Source organism: Apium graveolens, unplaced genomic scaffold, assembly GCF_009905375.1.
Source record: "Apium graveolens cultivar Ventura unplaced genomic scaffold, ASM990537v1 ctg5782, whole genome shotgun sequence".
NCBI classification, from domain to species: Eukaryota; Viridiplantae; Streptophyta; class Magnoliopsida; order Apiales; family Apiaceae; genus Apium; species Apium graveolens.
In genome coordinates, this window is record NW_027419098.1 from 79903 (window position 1) to 96675 (window position 16773).

A 16773-nucleotide genomic window follows, 5' to 3' on the forward strand; every position below is an offset into this window, starting at 1 on the left:
CTCGTGCTAACACATGAGCCACTACATTCGCAGACCGAGGAACATATTCAACTAGCACTTCATCATAGTGCTTAAATAAATCTCTACAATCTACCACAATGGAATGAAAATATGTGTCTCCTTGAACATTTTTGCACGCCTCTGCAAGTTCTTTCGCATCTGTTTCAAACACACATCTTTTGTAGCCCAATTCTTTGACCCAGGATAATGCTTCTTTGAGACCAATTGCTTCAACCTCTCTGGGACTGTACAATGCCTGTAGTTTATGATTTCGAGCCCGTAGAAATGCACCATGAGCATCTCTAATAACACTTCCTATCCCAGTACTACCCCACTCCATGAATACCGCAGCATCTGTGTTGACTTTGATCCACCCTTGTTGTGGTCGATGCCATTTCCGAGAGCTTCCATTTGTTGTTACCTTAGGAGTCCTGACTGCCACACACCTCTGTTGCCATTCATGCAACATACTCATTGCAGTTGATTGAACGCCAAACTCTGATATATTCACTTTATCCCAAACCCACCTGTTTCTGCGACTCCAAAGGTTCCAGCAAACCATTAAAATCAATGCAAAAATATCTCGTGGGCAACTATCTGCGAGCTGATGAATAATATCTGCAATAGTACCCTCATGCCTCATCGTACTAACTACAGTTAGCCCCATATTACTCCATACCTTTCGTGCAAACGAGCAATCGAAAAGTACATGAGTTGCATCTTCATTGTTTACTAAACACCACGGGCATTTGATATTAATCTGGACACGCTTCACAATCAAAGCTATAGCAGTTGGCAAGACACCACGACAGACCCGCCAAGCGAAATTAATCACCTTTCCTTGTAACTCCAATGCCCAGATTTTTCTCCAGAAGGATGCGTGCTCCCATTGTTGTACACCCTGCAATGCTCTATAACAGCTTTTAACAGAAAATAAACCTGAATTTTCCAAGTTCCAGAACCATGAATCTTGCTTGTTATGAGCCGGAATAGGTATACTTTTAATCAACTGCACATCATTGTCATTAAAAATATCCCTCAGAAGCTCGTCGTCCCATCGTTTGCTACCAGTTTCCATTAGATTAACCACTTGTATTTGTTCCAGCTCATGCGGCATCGCAGTAGTCAAGAAACCGTCATTATTCCCTGGCAGCCATGGCACATGCCAGACACTTGTCTGTTCTCCATTTCCAATTTTTTTCCTACTCCCTTGTTTAACAATCTCTTGTGCTGCGAGTATACTTCGCCACATAAATGATGGATTTGCTCCTAGCTTAGCCTCCAAAAAGTCACATTTAGGGAAGTACTTTGCTTTCATAATGCTTGTAACTAATGGGTTCTGGTTATTTAGCAACCGCCATCCTTGTTTTGCTAGCATAGCAATGTTAAACTTCTTCAGCTCTTTGAATCCCAATCCCCCTCCCTCCTTAGCATTACACATTTTTTCCCAAGACAACCACCTAATACCTTTGTTCACTCCTCCATTCCCCCACCAGAAAGAATTCATCTGCTTCTGAATTTGATCACATATATCTTGTGGTATTAAAAACAAGTTCATCCAAAAATTTGGTATTGTCTGTGCTGCAGTTTTTAAGAGTACCACTTTTCCTCTTCTTGAGATTGATTTATTACTCCATCCTAGTAGTTTAGAGCTGATGCGGTCCTTCAGAAATTTAAAAGCATTCTTCTTCCTTCGGCCAATGTACATTGGCAATCCCAAGTAATTTCCAGGTACTGAAACTTCATTAACCTGTAGTATTTCACACACTTCACTCCTGTTCGTGTTTGTAGTATTTGGACTAAATACCACATTTGATTTTTCGAAATTTATTGTCTGTCCAGATAATCTTTCATATCTCAGCAATATGTTCTTCATGATCAACGCCTCCGATCTTGTAGCTCGAAAGAAAAAGTATGAGTCATCCGCAAACAATAGAATGTACTACCTATTAGATATCAGTAAACAGTCTAAATTGAAAAGGCTTCTATCAAAGTCTTGTACCATTCCCACGCCACTTATCCGTGTACATTCAAATTATACGATGTCTTACATTGAAATATACGAGCTCTGGTTTAAACTGTTCAGATGGAACGAAAGAAGGAATATTTGTTAAGGCCTTGACAAATTAGTTTAAATTTCATTCCTTGATCCTTTATACGTTTCCTTCAACTAGCCTCGTACATTTGAGTATACAAAAAAACAAGATCAAACAAAGCACCGCGTCGCAAACATTAGGAATTGAAGTACTTGATAACTACAGACTCACATTGAGTCGAGCACCAGAGAGATAAGAACTGCTCGATTCTCCTAGAAACAAATCCTTTTCATTTACCATGACAGTTCTTGCACACGCTTCTGCAACCCGCTCTGCTACAGATGCTACAACCCCTCCATGCAATGCTCCGTACTCATTCTAAAACCCCATTCAACTTACAATTAGCCTTCACCAAAGTTGGGTAAAACTGAAACTGTCAAAGAGTACTAATTTAAACTATTCAATTAGCCAGTGCAAATGAAAAAAAAGGTGAATGTAAAGTCTATATATAGTACTAGCAAAGAGATACTCAGTCATAGCTATGACAAAGCACATAGGCAGTTTTAACTTCTGATGTTCAATTTATCTACTTACGGTACTTAAATATATGCGCGGTTTTTGCAATGTTATGTAAAATTTATTTGAACATTTAGTCGGATTACCATTATTACAACCGTCACAAGTTATTAGCGAAGACCTTTTAGACTAAAAAGCACGGGGGCTAACTGCTAAGGGCCAATCTGGTTTCATAAGTTAACTTATGAATGAAATTTAACATATTCGGATATTTAAGAATGATATTTTGCTAACAGATGAAGATCGAAAATGTATGAATGAAAGAATCAAAACATGCAAAGCCGGAGTAACTTACAGTTACAACAGGTTTAACACGGAGAAGAAAGGAGATGCGGCCAGTTTCTACATGAAGAACCTCAAGCACCCCTCCGATTATGTTTAAAATATAGCCCTTAATGTCGTATTCCAGTGGGATGGTACTAGATATTCCAGTCCTCTCCAGAGCAACACTAAGCTCAGCAATCCTTTCCGGAGACTGGTCTATGATCACGGTTTCTTGTGTAATTCCCCTGTCTGATTCTCCATCTTCATTCCTTTGTCCATGTCTGTTTTTTCCATCTTGATCCCCTTATGATTTTTTATTGTTTAGAATAAGAAGTTCTTGCTCTTGTACTCTAATCATGTGAAGCACAACGTGAATAGCGGTGACAAAATTGGCCTAATTTAAAAATATACTCCCTCCGTCCCTTCCAAATGTTTACATTTGGGTGGGACGCGGAGTTTAAGAAAAATGATAAAATAGTGGAGGAAAGTTACAAAAATTAGTAAAGCAGTGTGACTCATTAATATTATATGTATAAAGTGAGTATAGTGGACAGAAGTAGTAGATGTAGTTATTTTAAAAATTATAAACCTTATCATTTTTGAAAAATTTTGAAATGTAAACAATTGGAAGGGACATCCAAAAAAGAAAAGTGTAAACAAATGGAAGGGACAGAGGGAGTACTTGCATCACGCGGTTACTAACATAATGTTATAAGTTAGTTATATAATGTTATTGCTCGACATGCTTAGAACAGAAGCGAGCTTTATTGGCGCACATTGTCATTTGAAAGTCATGTTACACATTATTTAGTACTGTCCAACCCAAAAGAATAATTAACCATATCAATAAAATAGTTTACATTGTGATTAAAGTCAAACTACAGGGTTATCCTACTTGATACACCTCTGCTGTCAGCATAAAAATGTCGAAGTTTCAAGTGTTAGCGAAGGCATGGGCCAGTGACTGTTGAGTTTAGAGCAACTCCAACAAGTTAGTTATTTAAGATTCTAAATTAAAATTTAAGGAATCTTGTATAAAATGAAATTCCAAAACATTATAGTGCTTTCTTAGAGCAAGTCCAATAGTGTGCTAGTAATTTTCTTATAAATATTATAAAATAATAACTCTTAAGAAGTTAGGTCATGATTTTATATTTCAACTCCAACAATGATCTCTAAATCCATCCCTTATTATTATAATAATTATAAATTTGAAAAGATATGAACAAAAAGTGGAAGAAAGAGAAAGAAAATAGTGGAAGAAAGAGTGAGAAATTAATATTCTATTAATAAAAATGATATAAGGGATGACTAGTTGTTCCTTAGATAAGGTATTAAATGTGATTTATTAGTGATTTAAGAGCAAGTCCAACAGTATCTTAACAAGTTTCTTATAAATATTATAAAATATTAACTCAGAGTGATTTAAGACATGATTTTGAATTTGAACTCCAACAATGATCCTTATTTTCATTTCTTATTATTATAATAATAATAAATTTGAGTGAGATATGAAAGGAAGAGAGAGAAAAAAAATTAAAAGAAGAGAGAGAAATCAATTTTTTATTGACAAAAATGAAATAAGGGATAACTTGTGATTCCTTAAAGATAAAACATGAGAAAATTGTCTTAGTGATATAAGGAACCACTAAGACGTTGGAGTGCATTTTTTTGTCACATTTCTTATATTTGGAGTTAAGAGCATGTTTAAGGGAGCTGTTGGACTTGCTCTAAGGAACCACCGTTGGATTATCAATTTAAGCCAAATTCCTTATATTTGAAGTTAAGAGTTCATTTAACGAAGCTGTTGGACTTGCTCTTAAAAAATTAGCATCCTCCACTAATGGCTTATTTATAAGGAACCACTAGTGAATCCTAATCTTGCTTTTAATAATAAAAAAATCATTTCTCTCTCCTTCTCCATTTCCAATACATAACTATAATTAAAATATAATAATAAAATATTACTAGGATACACTTATAAGTAATGTTGTTGGAGTTGAACTACCATAAAATATCCTAAAATACTAGAATCCATTTTTATATTAATATTTTTGAGGAATATGATATGACTCTATTGGAGTTGCTCTTAGTTATTCGAGATCCTAAACTAAAATTTAAGAAATCTTGTATAAATAGAGCTTCAACAGTATGCTAGTGATTCCTTAAAAAATTAGCATCCTTCATTCATGCCTTAATTATAAGAAACCACTAGTGATTCCTTATCTTGCTTTTAATAATAAAAAAATTATTTCTCCCTCCTCCATTTCAAATGCATAACTTATAATAATAAAATATTATTAGAATACGCTTATAAGGAATGTTGTTGGAGTTGAACTACAATAAAATATCCTAAAACACTAGGATTCATTTTTATGATAATATTTTTGAGAAACACGCTAGGACTTTATTGGAGTTGCTCTTAGTTCTAACAAAATATCGAAGAGGCATGGTGTGAGAGTACTAGCTGAGACATTGGCATGCCAGTGCTGGCCTTTATATCTGTAGGACTGATGAACATCATTATTAACCCCAGATTTTCACAATATTCACAAGTTTGAAACTGGCATATTGTAGAAGGTAGCACGAGATATATAGACCAGCTTATTAGATTCCTTTATTCTGAACTCAACCGAAACCACAGTCAAGTTCCTTCCCGTCCTTATAATGGAGGCTTCTACTATCACCTCCGCCTGCATATGCAAGTACAGCATTCAATTAAAACAATAATCTAAACCAGAATTTACTATGTTGTAGTTGTAGACTGCTGAGCACTTTGAAATTGAACAGGTTTCTGTGAAAGTCATGACTCATGACAGTAACACTTATCTATGTACATTCAAATTATACTGATCACTTGTGAAACCGCCATATGTCTTGAGAAGTACATGGAGAAAATCAGAAAATAAAAAAAAATACTCAAAGAATGAAACAAAGCACCAGGTCACAAACTAGTAAAATTAATTCACAAAGAGTCAAATACTTGATAACAACAGACTCACATTGAGTCGAGCACCAGAGAGGTAAGAATTGCTCAATTCTCCTAGAAACAAATTCTTTTCATTGCCCATAACAGTTCTTGCACACGCTTCTGCAACCCGCTCTGCTACAGATGCTACAACCCCTCCATGCAATGCTCCGTATATATTCTAATTTCCCATTGAACTTACAATTAGCCTTCACTGAAAACTTGGTTGAAGTGAAACCGACAAAGTGTACTAATTTAAACTATTCCATTAGCCAGAGCAAATAAAAAAATGTGAACATATAATCTATTATTTAATTCTAGCAAAGGGATACTCATAGATATGATACGCACATAGGCGGTCTTAAGTTCCAATGTTCAATTTATCAAATTACGGACTTTCAGTACTTGAATATGTGCGATTTTCGCAATGTTCACGACTATTAAGTATAAGAAAAGTAACTTGAACAATGAAAATTGTCTAAATGTTCTGCATTTAGTCGGATTACCATTTTTACAATTGTCACATGTTATTAGAGAAGAACTTCCAGACTGGAAAGCAAGGGGCTAAAGGCCAATTTGCCTCCAAAAGTAAACTTATGAATGAAATAAAATTTAATATGTGATGGGGCTAATCCCTGACAATTGTATGTTATATAAATTCTTAAATCAATATTTCAAGGTCTCAAGATTTTTTTAACCTTTCGCGGGTATTTTCCGCGAAAAGACTTTTCTCCTCTCTCCTTTCTCCGCGGATGTTTAAAAAAAATCCTTAAATTTGGACCCTTAAAATATAGATCAGACAGACGCAGCTGTATGTTAGATGAAGTAAACCTTAATTGGCATACGATTGTCGGGAAACAACCCATATGTTATAACTTAACATTTTTAGGGGGCATTTTATAAAATATATATATCCAGGTTGGCCCTACATGAATCCGCTAATGAATCAGAACATCCAAAATCGAAGTAACTTACAGCGACAACAGGTTTAACACGAAGAAGCAAGGAGATGTGGCCAGTTTTGACATGAAGAACCTCAAGCACACCTCGAATTATGTTCGAAAGACAGCCCTTAATGTCGTATTCGACCGGAATGGCGGTGAAGAATCCAGTCTTCTCAATAGCGGCACTAAGCTCAGCAATCCTTGCCGGAGACTGGTTTATGATCACTGTTTCTTGTGTAATGCCAGTGCCACTTGTCTGTTTCTCCATCTTGATTCCTTTTTTCATGTTATCTGTTTTTTCCAATCTAATCTCCTTGGCTCGGTTATAGAAATCGGCCGATTTTTCAAAAATCGCCGATAAATCGCTCAAAAATTGGTCAAAAATATTTGTCTGATTTGACCGATTTCCGATAAATCGCTGATTAATCATCCGATTTTTTAAAAATCGTCCGATAAATTGTAAATTAGTATCTCAACTGAATAGTTCCGATTTCCGAAATCTGTAACACTGCTCCTTTTGGTTATAATTTCTTATTACTACTGCCTTGCACTCTAACTTCTGACTGCGACTCTGTCTCAATTTACTTGCTCAATTTGACTTTTGCACGAAATTTAAAGTCTATTGACTATATAGGTTTGTTAATTTCTTTTCAATTTTTTTTTGCGAATAATAATTCAAATCTTAAATTTTTATTGATAAAAAAATTTGAAAAATAATTAACATAATTATGCATTCAATATTTCTTAAATTACGTACAAAAATTAAACTGTACAAATAAATTGGAACGGAGACGAGATTTGTTGAGAATAAGAAGCCATTGTTGTTGGGCTCTGAAGCAGAACGTTACAAAATTGGCTTCATATTTAAAAAAAACGGGCATCACGCGGCTACTAATATATTATTTTCCGCAGGCAGGCTTAGAGCGAGCTAGGGATGTACACAATCCGATCAAACCGACCAAACCAATCCAAACCAACCCTATTTCGGCCGATCCAAATCGATTTTTTTCAACCCGATACATATTTGGGTTGAAAAAATGTCAACCCGATTTAATTGGGTTGGATATGGGTTTCGATATTATTAAACCGATCCAATCCAACCCGATTAAAAATATATTTACATGTTAATTTATTAATTTTTTAAAGAATGTGTCATTCTTTTTGTTTATCGAGTTCAATGTTTAAAGACTAAATATTGTATTATCACTCTCTTTTGGATGTTTAAGTCATATCTGACATTGATTATTGTAATATTTTGTTGAAATATTTTCGAGTGTTTCAGACTTTGAGACTTTACGCTTTATTTTATAATTATTAATATTTATTTTGAGTATTTACTAAACCGATCAAACCGATCCAAACCGAAGTATTACAAATTGGTTTGGTTTACAAATTTAAACGGTTCGGTTTGGGTTGACATTTTAAAAACCCGAATTAATTAGGCTGGGTTGCTAAATTCTCTCAACCCGCCCAACCCGATCTGTGTACACCCCTACTTAGAGCAGACGCGGGCTTTATCGGCACATTGTCATTTACTCATTTTTAAAGTCATGTTACCCATGAGCGTGATGAGATAGCTTAAGTGATTAAGGGTTTATCTCTTGTCGTCCCAGGTTCTGGGTTCGATTCTCGTTCACCGCCGAGATTTGTTAGAACAAATACTCAATTGTAAGGCATATAAGTCAAATTAGTCAAAAAAAAAGTCGTGTTACCCATTGGTTAGTACTGTCCAATAGCAAACAAAATAATTAACCGATCAAAAAGAATTGAAATTTTTTTAGATAAAAAGATGTGATTTTAAGGAAAATGCCGGAGGTTCCAAAAATTGTTACAATTATTTTTAAATAATTTTATAAAAGATAACTTTGTTGATATAGATATGAGATCCTGTTTGCATACATATACTACTACGCTCACAAATTAAATTTTGAAATTTTTGTTAGTATACCTAGTATTCTCTAAAAAAATATTAAAATTGTATACCCTTTCTTGAACACATGATTTGTTTGTTCAAAACAAACTTGGCTAATGCTTGATTGATAGTTGATACACCTCTGCTCTAATATGTTACCTAGTGACCGTGAGTCTCGGCGAAGCATGAGCGTGCTTTTAGTTATAACAGTATTTCGAGGGTTTAAGATAGTGAGATTATAAATTTTAGGAATCGGAATTATTTGATTAGGATATCAATTTCCAATTTTTGAAAAAATAGCGATTTCTTTAACCATGCCAGCACGAGATGTACAGGATCAGCTTATTAGATTCCTTCATTTTGAAACACATCCAATTAAAACAATAATTATTCGATCACTTAACCAGAATTTACTACTTCATCAGTTTTATTTTAATCGTCACTTGCTTTTTAACACACATTTTAAGATATATTAATCGTATATTAAATATTATTATTTTTAAAATTTTCTTTTTATAAATCAAAGTTTAAATTATATGTTTTTATTAAAAAAAGTGTATTCTTATCTATTTAGTATCGAGTGTCAAAGTGGTTTTATTCTAGTTATCTTTACCACTTTGAAATAAATATGATCTTGAACATTTATTTTGTTTTAAATCTAACGGTCGGTATGCTTAATGTTTTATGTCTTCTTATTTATTTAGATTTGGGTAATTATGTCTCCCGGTAAATTTAGTCATAGATTATGTCTCATTGTCTATTTGGTATTGGGTGTTTGTTTTATAATCAAAGTAATTTTAATTAAATTCTCCTTATCACCTTTGCAATAAATACGATATTTGAAATACCAAATAATCTTGATCATTGATTTTACTTTTAATATAATGATTTGCATGCTTTATGCGTAGTACAATCAACCAAATATCATCCTTATATGAATTATATATAGGATATAATTTCGGTGTTTGGATAATATTTAATATAAATTTATAGGTTTGATAATGTATTTGGTAAATTATAACTTATACGTTATAAATTTTTTGAAACAAAATTAAAAAGTAAATTACAGATTATCTGAATTAAATAACTTTTATAAGCGAAAACTCTTTTTAAGAGGTACTTTAGTTTCACCTATTTTTTGGTTCCACCACCTTTTAATTTCACCTTTTATGATTAATGCAACTCTAAGTGTATTATTTTTATCCTTCATGATTCTTATATAACTTATAACTTTATATTTATTATTTTTACCCGCCTGTCTAATTTTTTAAGCCGTGCTTTTTTTATTATTTTTATAGGTTTGAATCTTATTTTTAACTATGCTTTAAAATAAATAGGTTCATATATTGACCCAACTAAATAGTTTCGAAAAATATAAATCACGACCAAGTAAATAGTTCATGTGTTTAAATTAGAATATTTTAAGTTATAATTTTTTTATTTGTTGGCGGAATTATATTTTAATAAAATGATATGGATATTATAGACACTGTATTTTGGTTTCACCCCTAGAAAATAATAAAATTGTTCAAACTGTAATATGATTACAATTCTATTTTCATAGAACTTTAAATTATTTCTTGATAGGATACTTGGTTTCAACTTAGTACGGTTACATCGTATTTTGACTCCACTCTTAAATTTCTATTTCAAGTGGAGTTCTATGTTATTTTTTAACAAAATATATAGATTGTTATAATCATATTATAATTACGATATTTCTATTTTTCGTAGAATTCTTTACTATTTTTTATTAAAATAATAAAATGGAATCCCTTATTATACATTAATAACCTTTATTAATAAGTGATTGGTTAAACTTAATTTTTGGTTCCACCACTTTGACTTTTTATGATTAATGTTATAATTGTAAGTTATTATTTTTATCTTTTTAATTCCAATATGACTTATAATTCTCTATGTATTAATTTTACCCATTTTTTGAATTTTATAAGACATCCTTTTTTTATTATTTTTATAGGTTCATAAATTGGCCTAACAATATAGTTTCCGACAAATATACACAACGACCAAGTAAATAGGTCATGTGTTTAAATTGGAATATTTTTATTTGTTGGTGAAATTCCATTTTAATAGAATGATAGAGATATATAAAATCTATTTTGGTTTCATCCCTATAAAATAATAAAATTGTTCAAACCGTAATATGATTACAATTCTATTTTCGTAGAAGTCTAAATTATTTCTTAATAGGGTACTTGGTTTCATCTTAGTACGGTTATGCCGTATTTTAGTTTTACTCCTAGATTTCTCTTTCATGTATAGTTCTATGTTACTTTTTAACAAAATATAAATTGTTAGAAATCATATCATAATTATGATATTTCTATTTTCCGTAGAATTATTATTTTTTATGAAAATAATAAAATGGAATCCTTTATACATTGTTATTGTTATTAAAAGGGAACTCGTCTTTTTAAGGTGTACTTTGGTTTCATCCATTTTCAGTTTCACGAACTTTTGGTTTTACTCATTTTTAAATCTTACTATAACTCTAAATATATCATTTTTATTTCTTTTTTTTTAATTCCTATATGACTTATAATTCTATATATAATATTTTATTCATTTTTTGATATCTATATCCCACATATTTATTTTTATATTAACAGAATCGTATATACATTGTAATTTCTAGATTCATACATATATAATTTTATTTTAGCATAAAATGCAAATTTATACATATATAAAGAATATTTAATTTGAAAAAATATGCGATCACAAATTATATAAAAATACAAATCCAGTTAATAATAAGAATTCTAATATGCAATTACTTAGTAACATTGATTTAATATTTTGTTAAATTATCCGTCAATCTTGTTACTCAATACTTGACTAAAATTATGTAAAATGTTAGTTATGTCTTTTTGAACAAATGTACATAATAAAGTTGCGTTTATTATTCTAATAATATTTGAGTTAATGAAAACTAAATATAATTTTAAAAGAAAAATTGTAATATCGTACAATTTTAATTTTCTTATATATTTTAATTATAATTTAAAATAAAATTTTATAATCATTATTTAATATTTGATATTTTGATTTCGACCCATATTTTGTACGGGTTATCAACTAGTAATTTTAATACATTAATATAAAATAAAACAAGAGAAAAATTATAAGTTGGTGAGAATGTGATATACAGACGTACTTGGGTAAATGTATAACTTCAAGATATAAGTTGGCTTAACTGGGACTAATAATGACGTAAAAGCCCATTGAAGCACCAGTTCACAAACTCTATAATATACTCTCACCGTTTTAATATAATTGTTCATTTTTAAAAAAATTACTCATATTAAGAAATTCTATCTTAATCGTGGGTTCTCAAATTCTCCATCGTTGGTTCTCAAATCCTCCATCTAATTAAAGTGTCTCAACATGGACCATGGTACATGTTATGAATCTTGTACCACATGGATACAATTATATATATCAAATATATAATTAATTTAAAAGAATTTTATTAATTTTTGAATAACATAAATATCTAAAAATTAACTACAAATAACTAGGGTTTGAGAAAATAAATAGAAATTAGGTTTAATTTCGAGTCTAGAAAACCTGTTTCCTTAAAGCAGTTTAATATCGCATCATTTGTGTTTAGCGGTTTTCCAGCATAAAACGAGATACTAGTATAATCGATAAATCGAAAATACTCTCAGCAAACTTGAACTAAGCCCGAATATTATCACCGTAATAATTTGAAGTTTAAGATCGAAGGAAACGAGAAATAAAAAGAAGACTCTATTTTTCTGAACTTTTTAAAACTGGTGTCTAAACACTCTATTTATTATAAATAGAATTTTGAAAGGATTTTCTTTTTTTTTTTTGATGTGAAACAAGCTATTTTTAAGAAAAATTAAGGAATAGATTTGTACTACTTTCGATGCGGAACAAAACACACTTTTGACATTAAAAAGTCATATTTTGAAACATCGGTTCCCATTTATTTTTTACTTATTTTAAGCGTATAAATATATTAAAATCCCCTTTAAAAAAGAATATGTTTAAATAAATACACAATACTAATACATACTCCCTCTGTCCCTCCCAATTGTTATCATTTTTTGAAAAGTGTCGGCACGTATTTTAAGGTGAAGAGAAAATATAGTTTTTTAACTTTTTTAAAAAAAATTAATTTTCTAAATAAAAGTTTAAACATTCTATTTTTATTCAGAAAAAGAATTTTTTTTAAAAAAGTTATAGAACTATACTTTCTATTTATCTTAAAATGCGTGTCAGACACTCTCTCAGAAACGATAATAATTGAGTGAGAGGGACAGAGGGAGTAGTATTTTTTACTTATATATAGTCTCAAAATGATTCATAACCTAATTTAAAATAATAAATTTTTCCATCGGTACATACCTCACTCCATTGCATATCATAAAATGTGGCGAAGGCAAACAATTGTTGCAACTAAGCACTTTGTCACGAATACTTGGCCAGTTTTTTTTGTTAACTAATACTTGGCTAGCTTGTTATTAAGTCGTTTTTGCGTGCTTATTCAACGTAATTCATAAGATGCGCCAAAATATATGTTTGATTTTGATTATCTATCTATTTATACTATATTATAATAGACAAAACATTAAAAGTTCGGTAGTCGGCCGGTCGGTACTTGATGAAATTACTTAATTACCCTTATTTAATTATTGCAATTCTAATTATTGGGTCGATCAATTCTATTTATAATTGATATTGAAGTCAACTTCCTCTATTGCTTTACCAATTTCAATTCTATTTTATATCGAACTTGTTATGGATTGAAAACTAGGTCGTATTTATTGCTAGAGTTCATGAGTTTCGAGACTCGATTTAATTGCTCTTGTGTTTCGTGACTCAATCTGCCTTAACAAGATGCCTACGTACCTTGCTGTTTGCCAAGAATCAAGTCAAAAAACGTAGTTCTAGTTTGTGGGGTGAGACTCCTTATATAGGCATGGGACACCTTTGAATTAGGTTAGGGTTAGGAGACTTGGTGGACAAGTCTCAGAATCAGAGTGGACTCTGGAGTCCTATAATGTAGGAAATTGATTCCTTATCCTATGAAATTTCTTGTTGGCCAATCTTCGAGAAATTGTGTCCTTATTTGGACTTCATTTATCAGCTGATTTATCTCGTATTAATTGTTAGGAATATGTGTATTAGTTTGATGATAAGTTAAACAAAATACTTAAGTAGAAATCTAGTGTTTGTAGCCTCAACGGATAAGACCATTTTGGCTATCCGTTGAAGAAGTAGCTTTACTTAGAAATAAGTTTAGTATTGTAGCACATTTCATTATCTGTATTTAAGTTGTAATTCTTAGATGTTGTGGGAAATTATCAGTCATGTTGACTACTAGTGGATATGCAAATAGGAGGGCTAATTGTAAATATTTCATGCCTTGTAATTTTGTATAAGTGAAGTAGTATCAACTGATATTAAAAGCCTTCAACGGATGAGAAGCAAAGCTTCAACGGATGTCTCTAAAGCTTCAACGAATAACATCCATCAACGGTTGAGTGCTTCAACGGATAAAGCTTCAACTGCTAATGCATCAAAGGATAAAGCTTCAACGGATAAAGCATCAACGGATGAAAGCTTCAACGGATGCTTAGTTCAATAGCAGTTGATAGTGACAATTCATAAGCTGACAGAGGCACATGGGTTGACAGAGACAAACTGGAATGTGGCAGCCTCTAGGAGGAATCAAGAAAATGCAGCATTTCCATTCTGGTGCAAACAAGGAAGTATTCAAAGATTCATAGCCAAACCTAAATTGCATTGGATAGAGAAATGAAGAAGAAACATGTGAAGAATCTTTTAATTGTATTTTACAGTTTTGTCTTCACTTGTAAACTTGGTGTTATATAAACCAAGTAGCAGCTAGTAATTAGATGGTGAATTTTCCAGAGCTTTTTAGAAAAATCCAGAGAGAAAATCATCTAGTTTGTACTAGGACGCAGCTGTGATTTAATTCTTTGAATCACAGATTTTCTGAAATAACACATCTCTGGTGGAACAACAAATCCACCAGAAAAGTTTTTAAGTCTGTTGTGTTCTTTACATTTGTGTTTGAATATATATCTGTCTGCATTAGCTCAAAACAATTCACACAAACTTGTTCATCAAAACACATAGCCTAGAAACTGCTCAAAACTTGAAAAAGTTTTGAGATTTACATTCAACCCCCTTCTGTAAATCTCATTGTTAGTCCACTGGGAATAATAATTGGTATCAGAGCTAGCTCTTAACATACAAAGAGTTTAAAGATCTATTCTGCTAACATCATGAGTAAGAAGGATATTGGTGTAAACATTCCAATCCTGGAAAAAGATAACTATCATCACTGGAAAGTGAAGATGCATTTACATCTTCTCTCTCAAGATGAAAGCTACATCAACTGCATTGAAAATGGTCCTCACATCCCTCACAAGGTGGCCACAGCTGCTACTGCAACAGCTGCTGTTGGACAGTCTATTCCCAAGCCAAAAGCAGAATGGACTGTTGAAGATATTGAAGAGGTTTATAAGGACAAGAAAGCCATGAACATTCTGTTTAATGGCCTAGATCAAGATATGTTTGACAATGTCATTAACAGCCAAACTGCTAAGGAAATTTGGAATACTGTACAACTTATCTGTGAAGGTACTGAGCAAGTTAGAGAAAATAAAATGCAGCTTCTCATTCAACAGTATGAATATTTTTATTTTGAAGAAGGAGAATCATTGAATGATACCTTCAACAGATTTCAGAAACTGTTGAATGGATTGAAGCTGTATGACATAGTGTACCAAGTCAAGGACTCCAATTTAAAATTTCTAAGGTCTCTACCAAAGGAATGGAAGCCTATGACTGTTTCTCTAAGAAATTCTCAAGATTATAAGGACTTCACACTTGAAAGATTATATGGAATTTTGAAGACATATGAACTTGAGACGGAGCAAGATGAGCTGTTGGAAAAGTGAAAGAGAAAAGGAGGATCAGTTGCACTTGTAGCTGACAATGAGAAGATTGAAGCCATAAATGAGGAAAAGACAATGCCAAGTCTCAAAATTGGCACAAGCAAATAAGAATCAAGCAAGGGAAAGGAGCAAGTAGCTGAGGATGAAGACAATTCCAGTCAAGATGACTCTGATGATGTTGATGAACATCTGGCTTTTCTGTCCAGGATGTTTGCAAAGATGAAATTCAGGAAAAATACAAAATTCACTAAGCCAAACAAAAACATGATGGACAAATCTAAGTTCAAATGTTATAACTGTGGCATTAGTGGACACTTTGCAAATGAGTGCAGGAAGCCAACCTCTGATAAGAAAAAATTTGAGCAAGTTGATTACAAAAAGAAGTATTTTGATTTGCTCAAACAAAAGAAAAGAGCTTTTTTGACTCAAGATGATTGGGCAGCAGATGGAGTCAATGAAGATGATGATATGGAATATGTCAACCTAGCCCTGATGGCTAATTCTGATGAAAATGAAACTAGTTCATCAAGCAACCAGGTAATTACTACTGATCTCTCTCAACTTTCTAAGATTGAATGCAATGAAGCCATAAATGATATGTCCAATGAATTATATCATTTGCGTGTTTCCCTTAAATCACTAGCTAAAGAAAATACAAGAATCAAAGAGAATAATGTGTTTTTAAGTGATAGGAATGTTGTGTTAGAGGATCAGGTAATTGAGCTTGAGAAGATTAAAATTAAATGCTTGACTGTTGAGAGTGAACTAGAAGAAGCTGTTAAGAAAGTAGAAATTCTTTCTAAACAGTTAGAAAGTGAGCAAGAGGTAATCAAGGCCTGGAAAACATCTAGGGATGTTAGTGCTCAGATTGTCAAGGTTCAGGGAATTGAATCATTCTGTGAGAATGCCTGGAAGAAAAACAAAAAGGAGTTAAAATTAATTGATGGATTGTCAACGGATGTGGAATCAACGGATGATGAAAGTTATCCGTTGAAGGATGAAAAAGAGCATCCGTTGAAAGCTCATCAATTAAAATAGGCAAGTGATTCTAAAAAGAATAATCTCAATAAAAAGGATGGTTCAACTTTCA

The 16773-nt window shown here is 32.1% G+C and overlaps 1 protein-coding gene across 1 annotated transcript; it reads right to left on the bottom strand.

Annotated features, from left to right (window-relative positions):
- Positions 1 to 5157: 5157 nt before the first annotated feature.
- LOC141702828 (uncharacterized) lies at positions 5158 to 7086 on the bottom strand. The gene is made up of 3 exons (XM_074506436.1): positions 6820 to 7086; positions 5879 to 6025; positions 5158 to 5569 (listed from the first exon to the last, which is right to left on the bottom strand). The coding sequence occupies exons 1-3, from the start codon at positions 7072 to 7074 to the stop codon at positions 5426 to 5428; spliced, it is 546 nt and encodes a 181-aa protein (XP_074362537.1). The 5' UTR covers positions 7075 to 7086; the 3' UTR covers positions 5158 to 5425.
- Between the last annotated feature and the right edge of the window lie 9687 nt (positions 7087 to 16773).